The sequence below is a fragment of the Polypterus senegalus genome, chromosome 3 (assembly GCF_016835505.1).
Source record: "Polypterus senegalus isolate Bchr_013 chromosome 3, ASM1683550v1, whole genome shotgun sequence".
NCBI classification, from domain to species: domain Eukaryota; kingdom Metazoa; phylum Chordata; class Cladistia; order Polypteriformes; family Polypteridae; genus Polypterus; species Polypterus senegalus.
In genome coordinates, this window is record NC_053156.1 from 93450020 (window position 1) to 93473133 (window position 23114).

General features: G+C 38.8%; 1 protein-coding gene across 2 annotated transcripts in view; it reads left to right on the top strand.

The window, feature by feature from the left end:
• kpna5 (karyopherin alpha 5 (importin alpha 6)) overlaps positions 1-23114 on the top strand; it is an 84624-nt gene that overhangs the window by 51554 nt on the left and 9956 nt on the right. For both annotated transcript variants that reach the window (XM_039747620.1, XM_039747619.1), the window contains exons 5-10: positions 955-1049; positions 1156-1287; positions 9635-9723; positions 14160-14259; positions 16524-16687; positions 18515-18593. In XM_039747620.1, coding sequence (XP_039603554.1) covers positions 955-1049; positions 1156-1287; positions 9635-9723; positions 14160-14259; positions 16524-16687; positions 18515-18593 — 659 coding nt within the window. The remainder of the gene's footprint in view (positions 1-954; positions 1050-1155; positions 1288-9634; positions 9724-14159; positions 14260-16523; positions 16688-18514; positions 18594-23114) is intronic.

The following is a 23114-nucleotide window of genomic DNA, read 5'->3' on the forward strand; positions in this document are numbered from 1 at the left end:
TCTATGTACTATTCTCCTGTGCTTCAGTGGACCAACTTCCTTCAATCTCGATCCCTGGTGCTATTTTTCTGCACCTCAGTCATTGTGCTTTAATACGTAGGTGAATCATGTGGCTTTTCTTCCACCTAGTAGAAATGGGTTTTTGGTCACAACTCTTCCATGAAGACCACTTCTGATAAGATATCTCTAGACTGTAAGTGAGCGTTCTAGGCTACAAATAGTTTTTGTCAGTTATCCACGAATAGTTGTTGGGTGTCTTCCGATTTCAAAAGGAAGTAAGCTGGATGTACTTCTCATTTGTTGCACTCTGTTTCCTTGGCTGATCACTGTGTCTTCTGCAAAACAGCTTAAACACGTCTGAAAATTCCTGTCTACTTAGGAGAGACTTTCTTAAAAGCAAGATGACTCCCAGTTGTTTTGTTGCTATGCTTTACCATTGTATAGATTTGCAAGTTAAACCACCTTATTTACTACAACCTTAAATTTTTGATATTCTCCTTTGCCCAGTTTTATTCCCTTGACACTGCCGTTTTTGTATCATTTAATCACTTTGGGTTAATTTACACATTATGTCATTGATCTTTATCACCGGTTTGCTGTATTTGCTTAATCAAGCACTGGGGTATATGTCTGCAAAGATGTCTTTCTTTTAAATTGGAAATTTAGTCATTTACTGTAAGTTTATTTCTTTAAGGGAATGTAAATATCTTCATTACTCACAAAGAAAATGTTTCTTTCTGTTGACACATTTATCCAGGTAACTGTCTAAGACTAATTTTTATGAGCTGTCTACAATGCCTAAGATGTTTGCACAGTACTGTGTGTGTGTGCGTGTGCATGCACATTTATAAAACTTTTTTTCTAATGTTGCCACCAAAAAGTTTTTGAAAATCATTGTATCATTTTTCTGAAAACAATTATTTTTAAACTGTTGGGTTTTTTTGTCTTCCCCAGAACCTAATCCTCCTATTGATGAAGTAATATTTTCTGTTGGTGTGGTAAATAGATTTGTTGAATTTCTTAAAAGAAATGAAAATTGTACATTACAGGTAAGGTTTCATGAATTTTTCTTTATATTTGTATGTAGTAATGTTAAATTGGCAGTTAAATTTGTTGTAGTTGACTAATGTATGGTGTTTTTTTGTTACTGCACAGTTTGAAGCTGCGTGGGCTTTGACAAACATAGCATCTGGAACCTTCCAACATACAAAAGTTGTTATTGAAACAGGGGCAGTGCCTATTTTCATAGAGTTGCTTGATTCTGAATATGAAGATGTACAAGAGCAGGTATCTTAATTTATATATTGTGTCAAAACCAAGATCTAGTACACCACAACAAACTATAGCTTTTCATTTATCCTTTTCTAACTAAGAAATAACACTTTTTTTTGTAAGATACACCACAAATGAAGCCCAACTACTTCTCAGGCTTTTTATTTTACATAGTAAAAAAGAAAAAGCTTTTCTTCAGTGGAAACATTTCTTGTTTTCCAACTATGAATGTGACCTATCGTATAGATAAAAAATAGAAGATGAGGTATTAAGCATAAGAATATAATAGTGAAAATACTTGTGTCTAGAAGTTAGATATCGTGCTCATAACACTTCATCCGTTACACTTCCTGATTTACTATCACCACATCATCAAACACTCTCTCTCTCTCTCTCATATTCCCTTCATTTATCAGCCTGTCAAAGTACTCTTTCCATCTGATCAACACACCCTCCTCACTTGTGAGTGTTCTGTATTGAAATAAATGTAACAATGTTTGGTAGTATTCCCAGGCAGAAGGGGGCGCCAGAGTGGGGTTAAAAGATATCTTGGACAAGCGGTTATGTAACGTTCTTAGTAAAAGCCTACTGTGCAGTTAACTTCTGGCCTCAGTGTTTGGCATTGAATATCAGCCTCAAATTACCTAACATAGCAAACTGGCGACGAGGATAAAGTTGATTCCCAGTGCGTAAGTTTGTCTGTTTATGACTGCAGCGGGAGTTTTTATTCAGTATATTTATATAAAAAAACCATTGTGGCAACATGGCTGCGACGCTGGGGCACATGGACGATTTTGATGAAAATGTGGAGCAGTGGACCACTTATATTGAGCGTTTCGAAACCTTTGCATTAGCTAATGATATTGGGGAGGACAAACTGGTGCCAGTGCTATTAACTGTAATTGGACGTACAACTTATGGCTTGCTGCATAGTCTTTTAGCACGAGAGAAACCAAAGGACAAAACATTTGACCAGATTAAAGCAGTGCTACAGCAGCATTTTTCTCCAAAGCCTTTGGTAATAACAGAAAGGTTTTGCTTTCACAAAAGGAACCAAGCGGAGGGGGAGTCGGTTTCACAATATGTTGCTGTCTTAAAGAAACTGTCTGAGCACTGTGAATTTCCTCTTACTTAGAGGAAGCATTGCATGATCGATTTGTTTGTGGACTAAATAACGAAGCGATACAGAAACGACTGTTAAATGAAGTAGCGTTGACCTATAAAAAAGCAGTCGAAATCGCAATTTCCATGGAGATGGTGGCACGCGAATCGCAGCAGCTTTGTGGATCTTTAAAAGTGAATGAGCTATCGGTTTCAGATAAGATAAGGAAATGCAAACGATGCGGAAGAGTTAATCACAGTGACAGTGATTGTTGGTACAAAGATCAGGATTGCCATAACTGTGGTAAGAAGGGCCACGCAGCACGAGTGTGTAAACAGAAGGAATCTATAAGGAGAGAGGAGAGAGCGCAGTATAAAGGAAAGTCACAACGGCGATCGGATTATCCTAAAAAGAGACCTGTAAATCGCGTTTTATTGCAGGAGGTGTCCAGTGAAGCGTCAGGTAACGAAACTGACACAGAATTAGCCTTACATAAGCTGATCCAAGAAGGGGAGAAGTCACACATTAGTGTGAAACCTAAAATAGAAGGCACAGAAGTAGAGATGGAGTTGGACACAGGGGCAGCAGTGTCATTAATTTCAATAAAACTATACAAGAAATTACTGAGCCACGTGCCTCTTGAGACAACTGATGTAGTTTTGAAGACCTTACACTGGGAACCAATATCCCCTGAAGAAGTTATTAATGTGAAAGTCACTTTGAACAAACAGTTAGCTGTCCTTCCATTATGTTACCAGAGGAAATTATACACCCCTGTTTGGTAGAGAGTGGCTCACAAGAATTAAATTGAATTGGCAAGAGATTAAGTCAGTACAGCAAGTTACTTTTGAAGGACATGATACAAAAACATGCTGCAGTTTTCAGTAAAGATTTGGGAACAATGAAGGGCATTGAAGCAGTCATTTCCTTGAAACCACAACATAAGCCAAAGTTCTGTCGTGCTCGGGTTGTACCTTATGCGCTGCGATCCAAAGTAGAGGCTGAGATGTCCCGCCTGCTAGAATTAGGTGTGCTGTCACCTATGCAGTATAGTGAGTGGGCCACTCCTGTGGTGCCGGTGGTAAAGAGAGATGGTTCTGTGAGGCTTTGTGGTGTTTTTAAAGTGACCTTAAACCCAGCCATTTGTGTGGAACACTATCCAGTTCCACACATTGAAGACTTGTTCGCCTCATTAGCTGGGGGACAGCGTTTCAGCAAATTGGACTTGGCAATGGCGTACCTACAGATAAAGGTTGAGGAACAATCACGTAAACTGCTCACCATCGATACCCAAAAGGGGTTGTTCTGCTATAATCTTCTACCATTTGGGATTGCTTCAGCACCTTCCATATTCCAACGGGCAATGGGTCAGGTGTTACAAGGCCTTCCCAATGTGCATTGTTACTTGGACGATATATTGGTGACAGGCTGTAATGATGCAGAGCACCTGCAGAATTTGGATAGAGTATTGGGCCGATTGAAAGAATTTGGCCTATGTGTCCAAAAAGAAAAATGTGAATTTTTCAAGGAGACCTTGGAGTACCTGGGTCATAAAATTGATGCAGCAGGACTGCACAAGTCACCTGAAAAGGTTATGGCTATTTTAGAGGCTCCAGCCCCCGATAATGTAACTAAACTGAGATCTTTCCTTGGTCTCATCAATTACTATGGGCGAATCATACCCAATCTTGCATCCATTTTGACCCCATTAAATGAGCTGCTTTGCAAAGACAAACGCTGGCATTGGTCATCCGCATGTAAATCTGCATTATAGAAAGCTAAGGAACAGTTGGTGTCTCAAAATGTCCTAACACACTACGATCTACAACTAAGCATCCGCCTGGCTTGTGATGCTTCTCCATATGGTGTGAGAGCTGTCATTTCCCATGTCTTTCCCAATGGTGAAGAGAAACCAATCGCTTTTGCATCCAGATCACTTAGTAAGGCCGAACAGAACTATGCACAAATTGAGCGAGAAGCCCTTGGGATTGTGTTTGGGGTCAGGAAGTTTCATCAATACCTATATGGACGGAAATTTACTCTCTTCACAGACCATTGGCCACTGACAAGAATCTTTAGCCCAGAGAAAGGGGTACCGTCTATGGCAGCTACCAGGATACAGAGGTGGGCATTAATATTAGCAGCCCACAGTTACACCATAGAATATAAGAAGGCTGCTCTCAATGCCAATGCTGATGGGCTTTCTCATTTGCCCTTACTAGTCAAACATAAGGAGAGCCAGAACACAGTTGACCTTTTTTACATAAAACAAATGGAATTACTACCGGTGAGTAGTGCAGAAATTCGTAGAGAGAACATGTTGGACCCTACATTGTCTAAACTAATGGATATTGTGTTGCTGGGACATTTTCCTAAGCAATTGGGGGATAATGATGAGTTACAGCCTTTCATCAACAGACAAACGGAGCTTACCATACAAGGATGCCTGATGTGGGGGAGCAGAGTAATGGTGCCCCCTAAATTAGGTATAGTGAGGATGAAGTCCTTGGCACGCAGTTATGTTTGGTGGCCAGGTATCGACAGCCAGATTGAGCAACAAGTACACAACTGCCAGTTATGTCAGCGTGTTCAAAAAAGTGGGCCATGGCAGAGAATTCATGTTGATTTTGCTGGGCCTTATGAAGGCCATATGTACTTAGTAGTAGTCGATGCCCACTCAAAGTGGCCTGAGGTTCAACTAATGGATAGTGTCACAACTAGTAAGACTGTTCATGTCATGAGGACCCTTTTTAGTCGTTATGGTATACCTGAAGTACAGCAAAGACTAGACACGTTTTTACTCTCATATCACAATACTCCACATGCTACAACAAAGGAATCTCCAGCTATGCTTTTTATGGGTTGCAAATTACGTTCACGGCTAGATGTGCTTAAACCAAATGTGGCTTCTACAGTGAGTCAGTCTCAAGATGTTCAGCTGTTGCACAGTAACCGGAAATCCAGACAATTTAATGTGGGTGACCCAGTGCTGGTCCGGAATTACCGAAGGGGAGAAAAGTGGACACCTGGAGTGGTAACCTCCCAGCTGGGACCAGTCTCCTACAATGTAAAAGTTGGGAATGCTGAAGATTGGAAACGGCATGCAGACCAGTTACTACTCAACCGAGCAAATGAAAGTGTTCCACAGGTCACACAGCCAGAAGAGACACCTTCTTCCAACTTGGTAACAATGTCACCAGTAACATTAGAGAATAATACAGTCGATGCAGGGCATAACCCTGCGGGAGTAAGCTCGGTCATTCCAGTCATGGTTCCTCAAACTAGTGAACCTTAGACATATGCACCTCCAACTTCACCTACAGAGAGCAGTGGCAGACGCTATCCTTTGCGAGTATCTAAGCCTCCAGATCGTTTAAATCTTTAAATGTTATAAAGTAGTTGAAACAGTACAATGTATTTATGTAAATAGTTACCTTCAAGCAGAACTGCTCCATTCTGGATATGTGGCAGTGAACTACAGCTTTGTTATAGTAGTTTTGCTCATTTTGACTGTTTATTCTTTGTGGTTTTATAAATAGGTGGGAGGGAAATGTTATGTATTGAAATAAATGTAACAATGATTGGTAGTATTCCCAGGCAGAAGGGGGCGCCAGAGTGGGGTTAAGAAATATCTTGGACAAGCGGTTATGTAACGTTCTTAGTAAAATGCCTACTGTGCAGTTAACTTCTGGCCTCAGTGTTTGTCATTGAATATCAGCCTCAAATTACCTAACATAGTAGTGAGTATGTTTCCATCTTTATCCTTTATCACCCTAACCAGCTGCACATCTTTCCCAGCTTGGTCCCTCTATCTAGTCGTTCCTTTTTAGGTCATTTTCTCCCTCCTTAGTGTCCAACCTCTCATACAACTCATCATATGCCATTTCTTTAGCCTTCGCCACTTCTCCCTTCACATTATGCCTTATCTTTTGTACTCTTGTCTACTTTCTGCATCTCTCTGTCTATCCCACATCATTTTTGATAACCTCTTCCTCTGAATACTCCCTATTCCACCACCAGGTTTCCTTTTCCTGCTTCCTCTGTCCAGGTGTCTCGCCAAGCACCCTTCTTGCTACCTGTGTGCATCTTCTTCCACTCTTGTATGTTACCCTATGTTCCTCCCTCTTCTTAAAATATGTATTCACCACAGCCATGTCCATCCTATCATCTGACCTTTCATTCCTCTCCTTGACATCATACCTACCCATCACCTCCTCATCTCATTATCTGTTCCCTTCACCAACATGTCCATTAAAATTTGCCCCAATCACCACTCTCTGTCCCTTGGGTACACTGTTCATCACTTCATCCAACTCACTCCAAAAATCTTCTTTCTCATCCATAGCACACCCAACCTGTGGGGAAAATGTACCTACAACATTCATCATCATCACCACCTTCAATTTCCAGGTTCATAATCATCACTCTGTCTGACACTCTTTTCACCTCCAAAATACTCTTCACATACTTTTTCTTCAAAATTAACACCTATCCTATTTTCTCCTCCCACCCAAACCATGATAGAACAATTGGACTCCACCTCCCATCCACCTGGTCTTAGTCCCCTTCCATTTAGTTGTTAACCGGGCCTCAACTGATTCGGTATGGAAATCTGTATTGTTGTCTGCAAGATTTTACACTGTATGCCCTTCCTGACATAACCCTCCCCATTTATCTGGGCTTGGGACCGGCATGAAGAAACACACTGGTTTGTGTATCCCCTGTGGCTGGTTTGGTTTACAGCTGTTCTACATACAGCATCTCATATGTTTTAGTTAGACTGCAATTATGATTCTAACAGAGATTAATATCTGATATTGAAGAAGATTGATACCAATAGATGGTACCCACAATGTCCAGGTTCCATGGAAGATTACTAGAATGCCAATAAAGAACTTTGAATGATTTTTTGACAAGAACAGGCAATTTAGACCAACATTTTAATATAAAGACAAGATTTTAAAATCTCATCAGTGCTTCTTTTGATTACAACCATCATCACTATACCATGTTAGATATATTGATGTAGCTAGCTTCATCTGGGCTTTCATATTCTTTTGAAGAACTGATTTTTAAAGTTATTTTAGAAACTTACAAAATGCTTCATCCTCAGTTTGCCAAAGTGGAAAAGTTGTGCCTCCTTCAAGGTTTTTTATCTCATTTAACCTATTCTTGCAATAAGCCTGTTAGCTGTTCTTTGTATATTTTACCTACAGCTGATACATGGAGAAGTTGCATATTATTCGACATGTCTCTTCACTGCATGTTGTATTATGTGGTATATGCATAATATTTGAAGTTTGCCTAAAGAATCTCTTCTTGCTTAAATCATATATTAAAGAGAACTTATTTAGAATAAGTAATTAAAGTGCAGATTTTGGATGACCTGCAGAGGAGCAGTTACATAATAACAAGACTAATTTCTACTTGCTCATTTCAGATTTTTATTAATAAACTGATCAGTAAAACATTGTAGGTTAGCCTGAAATTAGCAGGCTAGGTAACGTATATACATATTTTTTTTTTATTAAATTTACCTTATAGCTTAATTCACTATTCGTATTTGTATTTCACACTAGCCTCATATGGCCAGACATGATTTTCAAATGAAATTACACATCTTGGGAAAACCTGACAAAAAGTCCATAGTGAATAGCAATGAAATCTGCTACTGCAAAAGCTATGCCCATGGGGCTTCTTTCTAAACCACTCGCCCCAAATTCCTCCAGTCCATGCACTTTAAACTGCAAGGGTTTTAGGAAGAGAGCAAAAGAAACTGAAAAAAGATTTGACACTGAGAGAAAATAAAAAGCTAAATTTGCTGTTATCAGTTCAGGATCTCATTAGCACAAGATCTCTGAACCGTAATGATTTAATTTTAACGTAGACCGCAACAGCTACTTGGCGCTTTGCATTTCAGAAGAGTTTGTCTGCTATGGGTGAAGTCAGAAGTTTACATACGCTAGGTGAAATCTTTAAAAGTCCCTTTATTAGCCCTGCACAGAATTTATACTGACAAACCATTCAATGAAAAGTGAATAAATAAGAGTGAAATACTCTGAACATTGTTGGAAAAAATTACTTATGCCCTGCACAAAGCAGATGTCTTAAACAATTTGCCTAATGTATGGTTTGTTAGCATAAAATCTGTGGAGGGGGAGGGGTTATAACGTGAGTTTTAAAGAATTTACCCCCAGTGTATGTAAACTTCTGACTTCAACTGTCATTTTGACTTTTGTATCATTATATGGCATAACAGCGAATAGACCACAAAGCTTTTCTAAACTCTATGTATACACTACATGTTAAAATACTGTCACTGTATTCTGGCATGGTATGTTTGCATTTCCAATTAAGACAGTAATGTTAATTTTAGTTAATTGTTTAGATATGCAGTCAATAAGTGGATGTTGTACAGCCTCGCCCTGTGGCTATGGCTCTTTATAATCAACTATCTTAGTAGTAGTCCCTTTTGACAGGGTGTAACACATTGTTTACTTCAAATGCAGATTTTGTAGTTCATATTTTCATGAACACCATTGTCAATTCTTACATGCACAGCACCTGTGGCAGTGCATCTTTCATTTTTGGCACAAGTCCATTTATGTCTTTGACTGCCAATGTATAATCAGATGTTACAGAGGGGTTTTTTCACTTGCAGCAGGTTTTGTCTATTTTCAACACATGTAATGTGCTGTCTGCACAAGCTATAGACATATGTTTAATTGGGTTCTTTTCAGAAAATTAATAATCTGTAGACGATTCATCATAATCAGAAACTTGCTCTCTGTCGCATCTGCGGTTTGCTGTTCAAAATCCACATCCCTGCTTTAAGCACTACCTTTATGAGGCATTGGATTGGTTTTGAAATGTGACACATAATGTGCTATCTATTTGTTTCTACCCATTTTTAAGCAAAATTCACTTATGGTTGTCTCAGACGTATATATTATATGTCTGGCTTCTCAAGACTAATTTCACACTAATTAGCAACGCTAGAGTTGTTATTACAGTAGTATTTTGGTTAAGTTTCTTTTTTTTTTTTTTTTTACTTTTTTGGCTTTGTTTTCCTTGTGAGTCAAATGCATTTCAACCAATATAAAAACACCTGAGATTAAGAGTTTCAGAATCCATCTTATTAGTATTAGCAATTCAGTAGTTGATTTAATTGTTGTTGTGGTGTGAGTGTTCAGTGTTTGTTTTTCCTTTGACAATTTTCAGTTTTCTGTATTTAAAGTTTTTGTTTTATTATTATTTTAGGCTGTATGGGCTTTGGGAAATATTGCTGGAGATAATGCCGAGTGTAGAGACTATGTGTTAAACTGTGGGATACTACCTCCACTGTTGCAGTAAGTATTTTTTATTTTTTTTATTTTTTTTATTTTTTTTTTTTTTATCAAAACTACGATTTAACATAGGCCATGCAGATTTCTAATTATTAAAATTTGAGGATGTTTGTGGAGAGGACTATTGGAGAATGGTGCTATCATTCTTTTGTTAAAGTTAACATTCAGTAGAGTACCAGTTTATATTACAAGAGCAAAGTAGCAGGTAGATAAAAACCAAACTTGCTTGATATGCAACTGGGTCAGTATAGCTACTGATATCCTAGAGGAAAGCAGAGGTATAGAAAGTGTAATCATTTTCAGGATGCTTTGTAAAGATGTATCTATTCCAAATTCTTCTGAGAAATCAGTAATCTGGGTGCACTGTAATTAGTTGTGAGAAATATTTGATGGGATTGGTGCCAAAAATCATGATGTTTGAAAAACAGCTCTGATAGTACAAACAAGCACAACATAAAAATTTAAAGCATTTATTGAAGTAGCCTTAATAATTTCATTTGAATATAATCAAAAGCCTTGCAACATATAAACTGTACAATGGTTTGAAGATGCTCATGCAGAGTCCCCATGGAGTAAATCTGAAGTACCCAATACTGTATTATATATACAAGTAAAATTCAAAATGATTACCTCTTCAAGCATGGTGTAGTGCCTGTCACTTTGAAAATTTAAAGAATGTAAACAACTCTTACTATGGTGAAATAAACCAACACCTTGGGTAGTATGTCACATGACAGCTCTCAAAATAAATCAATTTGTTCTCCTAGAGCACACGTCACTGAGGACATACTTAATATATCTTAGGCAGATTTATGAATATTACACAGCAATGCAAAATTACTTTATGATGCAACATTTAGATACATAAGCACACATCTTATTAAATCTATATACTAATAAAAGGCAAAGCCCTCACTGACTGACTGACTTACTCATCACTAATTCTCCAACTTCCCGTGTAGGTAGAAGGCTGAAATTTGCCAGGCTCATTCCTTATAGCTTACTTACAAAAGTTAAGCAGGTTTCATTTCGAAATTCTACACGTAACGGTCATAACTGGAACCTACTTACGTACATATATACGGCCATACCCTGCAGCTCGGTCGCCATGTGAGGCGGAGTCGCGTCCCTCATCGTCGCGCCTCCCACGTAATTGAGTACCTGCCCACATAAGGCCATCCGTCGGCAGCAATCCAGTAGACACGCTGCCGCTAAATGTTCGCGAGTGAAGGATTGTGCTTATGCAAACGAAGATGAGACGGTCACGGGTAGCTAGTATTTGGCACAAACTCAGCGAAAGTGCGAGAGAAACTTAAGTGCCTAAGTGAGCTAACATTAAATAAAGCCGTGGACATCGCAAGGTCGCACGAGATAGCACAAGCACAGCTGAGAACCTTCGATGCATGTACTTGGAGTGGTTCACGTGAACAGACTGTGACAAGGAAGACCATGTAAAAAATGTGGTAAATTGAAGCACTTCGCTAAAATTTGCAGTACTGGGAAAGGTAAACCCATGCCTGCAGTGTGTGATGTCTCAGATAAATAGGAAGACGAGCTGTTTATTGATGCAGTAGGACAGGAACAACCCTCTGAATCTGAACAAGCCTTTGTAGACATATCAATAGGAAAGCAAGGTGTAAGTTTAAATTACGTTCATAGACATGCTGCCGCTAAATATTCGCAGGCAAATCCACAACTTAATACCGGGAATGCCTGTTAAACATCTTAGATTCACGAGTACCGATTTCGGTGGTGATCACTTCGATGAATGAAACCTGTTATCTTTACAACAGTTGACAACGAGGATGAGATGGTCAGGGATAGACTAGACAAACACGGAATGTAACTTGAACACGACACATCCTCCCAAATATGAACCTGATTGAAAGAAATAATGATAATCAAATCCTTGATGAAGGCAACACTCATAACACAAAACAATTACATTGGCAGTCAGGTTACATTATTTTTAAAATGTTTCCTTTTATTTTTCATAACTTCTTTAACACACTACTCCGCTGCGAAGCACGGGTATTTTGCTAGTAAGTAATACAATGATCCATAAACTTGGTTTACGATGTAACTGAAGTGGTCCACACACAAAGTATTTATCACTGAGAGAGTAAATGCTTGTGAGGTCTGTGGTCCTTGTAAACAGGAAAAGTCAGTCTCCGTCTACATCACTTACTCCTTTTTTTCTTTTTGGGTATCCTATACCACATGCTATGGTCTGTGACTGTAATTTGAAATAAGTTTTTACTTTGTTAATAGGTGATGTTACTTAATGTTGTATTTCTCTGATGTTTCTTTTCAATGGCTAAGGTAATATAGGGTGGTCCAGATCTAATTATGCAATTTTCATTACGCTGTAACTTAAGTTTATTACATAGAAAATCACCCGAAAAATCCCAGACCATCGAAGTGTGAGAACTGACGACATGAAGAATCGTCTTTGCGCCAAGCTGGAATTGTCCCCGTATAAAACAAAGTCATCCAGATGATCTGAATCTGCATAATTATATCTGGACCACCCTGTAGTTTGTTCAAAGCAGGGATAGCAGCAATTGTGCCACAGTAGAATACAGAGAACAAAATACAGTAAAGAAAAAGAATCACTAACAGTAGAATCCTTGAAGCCTTTGTCAGTACTTGTAATCCTGGGCCACCTTAAATTCCTTCGAATGACATTTGAGCTTCGGTTTCTAACTCATTGACAGTAACATGTAAATTGAATATTTTTTTTTCTTTGGTTATATTCTTGAATAAAAGTGCACATTTAAATCAATATTTGAACTGAAGTTTTCACACGTTATACATTTCACGCCATTATTAGTATAACATAGAAAAAGTATGTGTTCAGCATTTCTTGCCTCTCATTTCGTATCATCCTACACTTGCACAGATCTATTTAGACACAGAACGCACATGAAATGTGTGTATTCCAAATAACAATATATTATTTACCCTGTACAACTCCAGGCACCTCACACCATGATAAAGAGACTTGAGCAGGGAGATGTTTGCAACTGACTTCATCTCCGTATTTTGGGTGGGGGATGGGACCGCAGGCTGCTTGTTGTTTGTGCTGATCGACGCATTTGCAAACCAGAAGCTGATGAGGAGAGGTGCAAAAGAATTTAAGGTGACCCGGGATGAAGTGTTTTTGCATAGGCTTCAGGGATTCTAGTGTTAATAGCCCATGAAGATTTCCACAGATTTGTAGGAAAAAAAACTTACCAACATTAACAGATTATGAACAACCAAGTCAACCATTATAATAATGTTAAAGAAGTGAACCTTCAGACATGGTTTAAATGAGAACAATTCAGGAACGGGGCTCCTGTAACAAAAGGGTTTATTTTCTATATTAGTCTATATATATATATATATATATAAGGAGACTTGTCTTTTGTGATCTCACTGTATGCCCTGGAACACATGTTACTGCACAACAAAGGAGAGTGTTACAGCTCTTCTAAAGGAGCCTCTTCAGGCGTCTGTGGCGCTTGGGCATGGCCCTGGAAGCAGGAGCAGATCATTTTGGGGACATAATGAAGGGCTTGACTATGCACAAAGATAAACACAAAAGTTAACACTTTACACAGCGAAACACATTGATGCTGAATGAGAGAGATGAGATGCTGGCTAACGCAAAGCGGAATCGAATGCTGCTGTCTGTCACTGAGCCAATCGGCACCCAGGAACTTAACCGCGTGCTATAATTGGGTAGCTTCTCAGCCATCTGCCAATAGCGTCCCTTGTATTAAATCAACTGGGCAAACCAACTGAGGAATCATGTACCAGAAATAAAAGACCCATTGTCCGGAAAAATCCGTGAATAAGCGAAAAATCCGCAGTATATATTTAGATATGCTTACATATAAAATCCGTGATAGAGTGAAGCCTCGAAAGTCGAAGCGCAATATAGTGAGGGATTACTGTAATAGACTCGGCATGTATAAAATTTTGTCAGAAGCATTGTTTTCTACACAACCAAGGCATTGGCTCATCTTAATTATTAAGACAACACCAAGCAAAAATCTAAATCCTTAAGTAATTGGACTTTGTACACTAAATCCTTATAATGTCCATACTAGTCGCTGCAGCTGATTCTTCCTGAAAGCCTTTAATATAATCTGAACAGGGCAGTCCCTAAGAAGGGAACAAACAATACTGAAAGCATTTTGCTTTGAGGAACAGTTCACAATTCCCCCAAGTGCATCTTGTAAAAAGGTTTGCATACCCTTACTTTACAATGAGAGGAGTCCTAAGTTTTGAAATTAGGATTGATGGCAAATAAGAATGCCTTTTTACAAGTTGGAGGAGAGGGTATCTAGGTGGTAGGTAATTTTTAATTTTACTCAAATTGCATAAACCTTTTATTTTAAAAGCAAAGAAAAATATACTATTGTGGTTATTTGACAACTTGCATTTAACAGGTTATTAACAAAATCAAGTCGGCTTACAACAACAAGAAATGCAGTCTGGGCTTTGTCTAACTTATGCAGAGGGAAGAATCCTCCTCCTGATTTTAGCAAGGTAGGTTTGTTTTTGAAATCTCTTTTTACAAGTTGAAGCCTAAACTAATTCAGATTTTGAAATGTTTATTTAATCAAATTTGTTCAAGCTGGAACATGGTTTAAAATATGAGAGTGTCTATAAAATATTCACGCTGTCCCCCCTCCTTGGAACCTTTCATATCTTGTTGTTATACAATATTGAATCACAGTGGATTAAACGTAGCTTTTTTTGACATTGATCAACAGAAAATTGTTCTTAAATGTCAAACTGAAAATAGATCTGAATTAATTCTAATTATAAAATGTAAAATACTTGATTGCTTAACTATTCACCCCTATGGTGGCAGCAATTACAGCTTCAAGTCTGTGTGGACAGGTTGGTGCATCTGATCATAGCAACATTTAACCAGAGTTGGAGAAGTGGACTCTTATGCTGCTTATTTTTTACTGCCTCTCATGCGAAGAGCTCATCTGCTCCAAAAGATTAGGGTGTGTCGATTTATAAAGATGTTGCCCTGCTGCTGTTGCCAACATATATCATTGAAATATTGTAGTTGTCCAGTAACACCAATTTTTCTTATTTTTCAACCCTCGCTTGGTATTATTATTATTTGTTTCTCCATAACCTTATCATCCAGACAGATATACATACACAAACACTTACTAAGGTTAATGATTAAAAAAATAGCGCACAGAGTTATGAGCTTACACAGCACAGTATACTATTTCCTCTGCTGGTGGAATATCATGCAAAAGTAGATGAGTTGAAATATGAACTAAATACTGGAAGCAAAGAATTATGGTACAAGGAACTTTTTCCAAATTAGATGATTTTGATGATGGCTGTCAAAGACTAGTGTGGAGGTCACAACTATATTTATAATTATTTATGAATGATCTCATGATGCCAAACCTTTAGAATCGCAAACAGTCTAGTATCTGATAAATCGTGAAGATGGACAGAAGTTAGACTTGTGCATTTAATATAAACTACGTAAACAAGTGCAGGAAGAACATGTTTCTAATTTGAACACGCAGCAGAGGCTCCTAAAACTTTCAGGTTTGACGGAGTCTGTAGTGGTCTCATTATTCCACACATTCAGACAGTGTATTTTATTACATTGTTTAGAGTGCAATCAAAAAAACATCTATGCTTAAGATATATGTAATGCACTTGTGATGCCTTATCTGTAGTACCAAGTGCAGTTTTCCAAATAGAGATGGTATAATAGTGTTCAAAAATTGTGAATGGAATTGATATAGAGGATTCTGGATTTTACTTTTTAATGAGTTTTTCGGCAAGAACTTGAGTACAGCTGAAAGCTAGTGTGAAGATCAGCCCGGACACAGACCGACCCTGAGACGCAAAAGTCCCTAAAGCACACACTATTTTCCTTTACACAGTGCACAAATCGCCTATGCTCAGTCCTTTCCTTTTTTTTTTTTTTTCTTCTCACTGTTTTTCTTTATTCTTCTTTTCTCTATCCTCTGTTGCCTCCACTCCTCTTCTGCAAGCTCTGTCCTCTACCTCCCGATTCCGGCTATCAGAATGAAATGAGGCGGCCTTTTTTATAGTGCCCCTGGAGAGCTCCAGGTTCTCCTTGACGACTATCCGTCCACACTTCCTGGTGTGGTGGAAGTGCTGCATGGACACCTGGAAACACTCCCAGTGTCCCTGGATCTTCTGGCAGCACTTCAGAGTTTGGTGGAAGTGCTGCTGCCCAGGGCTTCACAACAGTCCAGGCACCCCCTGGCAGTGGCCACAGGCCTCAAGAGGTTTGAGCTTCCAAGCTCCAATCCTGTGGTCCCGATACAAACCAGGGGGACTGCCCTCTCTTGTCCCGAGGGAGATACTGTCTGTCTCTCTTTCTCCCAATTCTTCCAGCCTCCAGGCGTCCCGGCTGGGTAAAAGCCCCAGCCGTCCGCCACACTAGGTAAGTTTTTGCACTAATGTTAAGTATTTGGCCACACAGATAACTGTAGATACTCGGAATAAGATGACAGTAGTGTGGTAGGCAATACGACTTTACTGAGCTTCAGAATTTGATTTTATTTTGCAAGGGTAGCTGAATAGGGTTTGCCGTGTTATGTTGGGAAGAATACCTTTAAAGATATTTGTTAAATATTAAATGTAGATGATACATTCTGATATCTGAAAGAAATCTGAAGATGATATAACTTCATGTTGATTTATTACATATACTAATTAACCTTTTATTTGTCAAAAAGTTGTTAATGGCATAACTACAAGTAATTTTAGGCAAATTATTTTTCCAAATATAGGTTTCTCCCTGTTTGAATGTCCTGTCAAGGCTACTTTTCAGCAGTGATCCAGATGTTTTGGCAGATGCCTGCTGGGCTTTATCGTATCTTTCTGATGGTCCCAATGACAAAATTCAAGCTGTAATTGACTCTGGAGTATGTAGAAGGCTGGTGGAACTTCTAATGTAAGTAAAACAAATTAAGGTTTGAAAAAAATGCAGAATTCTTACCACTGAGTTAATGATTTTAGATTTAGAAAATAGATCTAAAATTCATTCTTTTAATATTTAGTCTTAAAGCTGTTTTGGGTGATTTGAACAGCCAGGTTTTAGAGTGTATCTCATATGTACAATCTAATTTCTGATTTGTTGAAATGTTTTACCAAAATGCTGGGATGAGCTAGCATTAAATATTGTAACCCTTGCATTGGTCAGAAAAGAGTAACATTGTCCTACATACACATATATTCAATTGGTTCACCACACTAAGCAGGCCTCAAGTTCCTGGAACACAACTATCCATCCATCCATCCATTTTCCAACCCGCTGAATCCTAAATACAGTGTCACGGGGGGTCTGCTGGAGCCAATCCCAGCCAACACAGGGCACAAGGCAGGAACCAATCCTGGGCAGGGTGCCATCCCACTGCAGGGCACGCACAAACACATCAAGCACACACTAGGGCCAATTTAGAATCGCCAGTCCACCTAACCTGCATGTCTTTGTACTGTGGGAGGAAACTGGAGCGCCCAGAGGAAACCCACGCAGACACTGGGAGAACATGCAAACTCCACGCAGGGAGGACCCGGAAAGCAAACCCAGGTCTCCTAACTGCGAGGCAGCAGCGCTATCACTGCGCCACCTTGCTGCCCGGAACACAACTAGTTTTAGTTTAGTAGTATACATTTTATTTATTGAGAAACCTCTGCATGCTGTAGGCTTTTAAAATCAATATAAACACACACAGCATAGTGTGAAACTGAGCTAACCAGTGAGCCAAAGGTTTCTGAAACATATGTATGAGTTTGTTACATATGTGACAGTTGCAGGCATTATGACAGTGCACCATAACAGAGTAGTAAATGATTTACAAAGCAGTTGTTTAATTTTTTTTAAATGCAGAAAGTTAAATTACTATTGTATTGAAATTAAGGTGAGTTTAATGTATTCTGTTAGTCCGTGCCCTAGGTTCAAATGCTGTGCTTGTGTTCTTTACACTATAGAAAGTAAGGAGATCAGCATGCTGCATGCCTTCATTTTTGCGAAGTGTGAAGCAGTGCAAAATGCACTGTAAAGGTAAAATTCCATTAATTGGTTTATTGTAATGTAACAAGGTGCTATATTGCGCCCGACACAGACTGACACTGAGGCACATATAAAATAACCAAAAGGTTTTTATTTTTCTTTAGTTGGAGGGCACGTCTTCCCTGTAATCCCTCCAGCCACAACACAGTCACAAAACACACTCTTCCCATCACAACACTCCCTTCTGGCATCACCACCACCACTCCTCCTCCCATCAAGCTTTGTCCTCTCCCTCCTGACTCTGGGCATTGAGTGGTGGTTGCTGGCTCCTTTTATGGTCCATCCGGAAGTGCTCCAGGTACTCGATCACCTGTTTCTGGTTGCACTCCCGGATGGGGCTGAACATTAGCCCAGCTGGGTTCAGGGACCACCCCAGATCCCAACAGGGCTGTGGAGTACTACATCTCCCATGGAGCCTTACGGGAAGCTGAGGAACCACCGTCAGCCAGGGAGGCTGCCACCAAGCATCCTGGGGGAGGTATTGAGCAGCCCATGGTTGCTACCCCAGAACATACATAAAATGGACGTCCCGGCCAGGCATGGGACCCAGCCATCCGCCACAGTAAGTAGACTGAAAAAATATCTGAAAAATATTGATGTTCAGATAACAAAATTACTGATTTTAAATAACTAGTTTAACAGCAAAAAAAATTTACTTCTATTTAACATAACATGTCTATTCTGTGGTGTTGCTTTGTTTTTTCACAGGCATACTGATTACAAAGTAATTTCACCTGCTTTAAGGGCTGTTGGAAATATTGTGACTGGTGACGATATTCAGACTCAAGTAAGACCCATTGAAATTTTCACATGAAAGTTGTTTTAAGTTGTTCTTGCTTGTTTCCAGTATTAGTCTTAATTGTTTAGTTTGATGTAAAAAGTGGCTGGCTATTTTAATTCACACTAGTTTTAATCGTTACTGGTAACATTATTTTTTTTTAACACTAGAATTCCTGAAGCCTACAAAAAACTCATAATCCTGGCCCATAATTCCTTAAATTCTTTCACTCCTCTCCATGAGCGTCTTATGTGTTGCAAATGTGTCGATTTGCACAAGCAGCAAGCAGCCTGCTATCCCATCCTTCCCATCCAACACCCAATCGCAAAGTAGGTTCTCAGTGTTTATCTTGGAGTGAAGTGCCTGTAGTTGTAGAAGGTAAATATATCGTCATTTGGAATAGACACATTTCATGTGTGTTCCGGGTCTACAACAATCTATGTAAACACGTCGTTAAAACAAACGTTTTTCATGTTATAGTAATTGACAAAATGTAGACATGAGGTATATAATGTGTGAAGCCTTAAGTCCAAATATCAAATAAACACTATGACAAAAGGTATGAGTATAACAAAACAAGTGAGTTTTTAATTCAAGAATAGAACCGAAGAAAAAGGAAGCGGGTTAGGGTAGGCAATTGATACAACAGCTTGCATCATGCATCAGTAAGAACTGCTGATTCATCATCAAGAGGTCACCGGTTTTGAGTAGTGAGCTGCTCTTATTGTTAATATTATACAATAAAAATATACATGTGATTTGCGTCTGTAACAGCCAGTGAAAATTTATGGTACTTAGCATTTTTTTACAGTTTTATTCTCTCAGTCATGTTCACACTCCAACAACCCAAAACCCCCAATCTCACGCTGTTTTCAGATAATGACGTTTTTATTTGAAAAACGTGTCAGATCTTGTGCGTGAACAGGATTGGGACTGGGGAAACTGTTGGTGTGAGTCGTGTGCATGACTGGGAATGATTATGGATGTGTTATTTGTTCTTTCTCCCCCAACCATTTTTTATATTCAGTTTTATTGAGTGTTCCTGCATACGCTGAATTAGCATGCACCTTCTTGTCTATGATGTCAAAGCTGCAGTGACAAAAAGAGACATTGTTATATATGACATTTGGAATAATTCATTTTAAGACCTGTATAGCACATTTTGGAAAACATTGTTGCACTAATGCAACATTATATTCATTCACATACCTTCATGTGGTTATAGTCCGTGACCTCGGGGTTTTTTTTTTTTTTTCTCCTCCCCTCCGATCTTGCCCAATCTCCACATTTTGGTGCATGGTGGTGTTTCCTTTGTATTCCAGGAGGGCCAGAGGACAATAGTACAAAGATTTTGGTTCTGTGCTATATACAATCATTAAATTCAAATGTTAACAGTTCCCACACACCCAAGGACCATCCTTTCTACATTTACAACATGTGTACCTCTTGCAATAGACATCCCTCTCTATGCTGTGGTTCCTATTACACTGAAGGAGCACATGACACTGAACTTTCTTTCTTGAGGGAAGCGGAGGTCTTGGAACAGAGGCTTGTCAATGTTACCTCCTCTTTTTTTTCCATCACCTTTTCTTGTAAGATGCGACAAAGTTCCCTGTAATTTCCAGCTCCATTATCTCAAAACACCACTCACATTCGCAGTAATTCTCAGTTACATGCACCACTCAAACTCACACCCACTCCCACAACCATACAGAACTGATACCACATCAGAGAATTTCCAGTCCCATTGTCTCAAAACACTACTCAAAACCACAATTATTCCCAGTCAAGTACACGTCTTGATCAGAAAACCGCGTCTGATCAGGGGTTTGGGTTGTGGGAGTGTGAATGTGACTGAGAGCATAAAACTGAAAAAAGAAAAAAAAAAAGTTTGCTTAACCTGTCGGCGATGAATGTACATCTGAGAAAAGAAGAGTGTTCATGGCTCACCTTGAAGAGGAACTTCGTTGTCACTTCTTACAAGAAAAGGCGATGGAAAAAGAAAAGAGGATGCAAAATTAACCAGCGTCTGTTCTAAAACCTCCACTTCCCCCAGGAAAGAAAGTTCAGTGTTAGGTGCTCCTTCAGTGTAATAGGAACCATAGCATAGAGAGATGTGTAAGAAGGATAGTCCTTGGGTGTGTTGGAACTGTTAACATTTGAATTTGATAATTGTATATAGTGTGGAACTGACCTCTCTGTACTATTCTGTCCTCTGCATCTCCTGGAATACAAAAGAAATGCCACCAAGCACCAAAATGTGGAGACTGGGCAAGATCGGAGGAAAAAAAAAAACAAACAAATGCTGTCACTGACTACAGCCACATGAAGGTATGCGAATGAATACAATGTTGCATTAGTGCAACGTTTCCCGAAATGTGCTATACAGGTCATAAAATGAATTATTCCAAATGTCATATATACCTATGTCTCTCTTTTTTGTCAATGCAGCTTTGACATCATGGACCAGAAGGTGCATACTAATTCAGCGTGAGTAGGAACACCCAAGAATAAAACTGAATATAAAAAATTCACATCTGCAATCATTCTCAGTCACGTACACCACTCACACCCATGTCCACAGTTTTCCCAGTCTCATTCACACACAAGAGCTGACACTGTTTTCAAATAAAGAGGTGTTATAGCAAAACAAGTTTGTTATACCACGTCTTTATTTGAAAACCGCTTCGTATTGGGGGTTTTTCAGGGATTAGTGTGAGGGGATGTGGGAGCATGAGCGTGACTGAGAGAATAAACCTGAAAAAAAAAATTGCTAACTTTAAATGTACACCTGTTGTTACAGATGCAAATCAAGTGTGTGGTTTTTATTGTGTAATATTAAGAATACCTTTTGTGAAAGTGTTTTTGATATTTGGACTTCAGGCTTCACACATTATACACTTCATGTCTACATTTTGTCAATTATTACTAAAACATGAAAAAAGTTTCTGCTTTAACGATGTGTTTACATAGATTGTTATAGACCCGGAGCACACATAAAATGTATGTATTCCAAGTGATGATACATTATTTGCCCTCTACAACTCCAGGCACTTCACTCCAAGATAAACACTGAGAACTTTCTTTGCGAATTGAACTGCGGAGGTAGGCAGGGAGATGCAATAGCAGGCTGCTTGTACTGATCAATACACTTACAACACAGAAGACGCTGATGGAGAGGTGAGAAGGAATTTAAGGTGGCCCGGGATTATGAGTTTTTTTTTTTTTTTGTAGACTTCGGGAATTCTAGTGTCTTCTCACACTAGTCTGCTTTTAGATGTACAGTTTGTACTAAGATTATTAACTGTTCTCTGGCATCCTCCTACTATTGATTTCAATTCTCATGGACTTTTGAAACTCAATCTCGTGACCCCAAAAGCAAAAAGAAGCATACGGTATAAATATTAAAAAAGCACTAAGTGCAAACATGCATAAAGTATCTATTATTTTAATCTTTGTTTGAATATGTTCAAATATAAATAGTATACTTATGTGACTATTTCACCTTTACATTTTTGCTATTTTGACACTTCAATTATTAACTATTCATCATAGACTAGTTATGTGTCTTGCAGGTGTCATTACCAAGTTCTATTACTCTGTCTTTGTTGTCTTCAGACATTTAGTTTATAGCCTCAATCTAATCTATTACAAATGAACTTTTTTATGCTAGATGAAGAAATAATGAAAATATGAAGCCTCAGTAGATGATACTACATACTGTACCCTCTTTTTTTGTAGGCAGTTAAACCAGGATCTGTTGACACATCTGATTGTGACTTTGTGAAAGAAACCTTTAATTATTTTCTCACTAGCAAAATACCTGCACTTCTCTGCGGCGAAGTACTGCCTTAAAATTTTTATTAAGAAGAAAAGTAAACCTTTTTAAACTGAGGGAAAATATACCAGTAATGATTTGTTAAGGATCTCTTTGTATGCCACGTTGTCAGTTCGGCCCTCTGGTTGTAATATGACCGAGCTGTGCGTTGAGCTTATTCTTGAGCATGCAACGTACATTTGGCCATGTGAAAAGCAATCTTGCCTCATATCTCACAGCTTGGATTGGTGCTGTCATAATCGGTTTGAGTTTCATGGGTTGTTTCAATTACGTTAGTATTTGCAGGATTTGTTTTGTTGAAGTGACATTCGGCATCTGTCAAGCGTTGTAATCATACAACCGGTTTTATCGATAACTTCACATCCAGCTTTTGAGAGTTTAAACATTCATAAACATCAATGGGTCCACTACTCAAATAGTCACCTGTGAATCTAAGATGTTTAAGAGGCATTGGCAGTTGTCCAAAGGTGTAAAGTATTTGGCTATTTTGGTACACTTGAAAGCGACAACCGAACAATTCAACGGCAGCCATCAACTCACATGCAGAACCATAGGTGAAGGACTTAAGCATTTCACTCTTATAGTGCTCCTGTGTAGTATACAGTAATTATCTCCTGTACCGTCATCAGTCCACACCTTGAACCTGTCCCAGTCATTCAATACATAAGACACAATGTTCCTCCGGATATCAA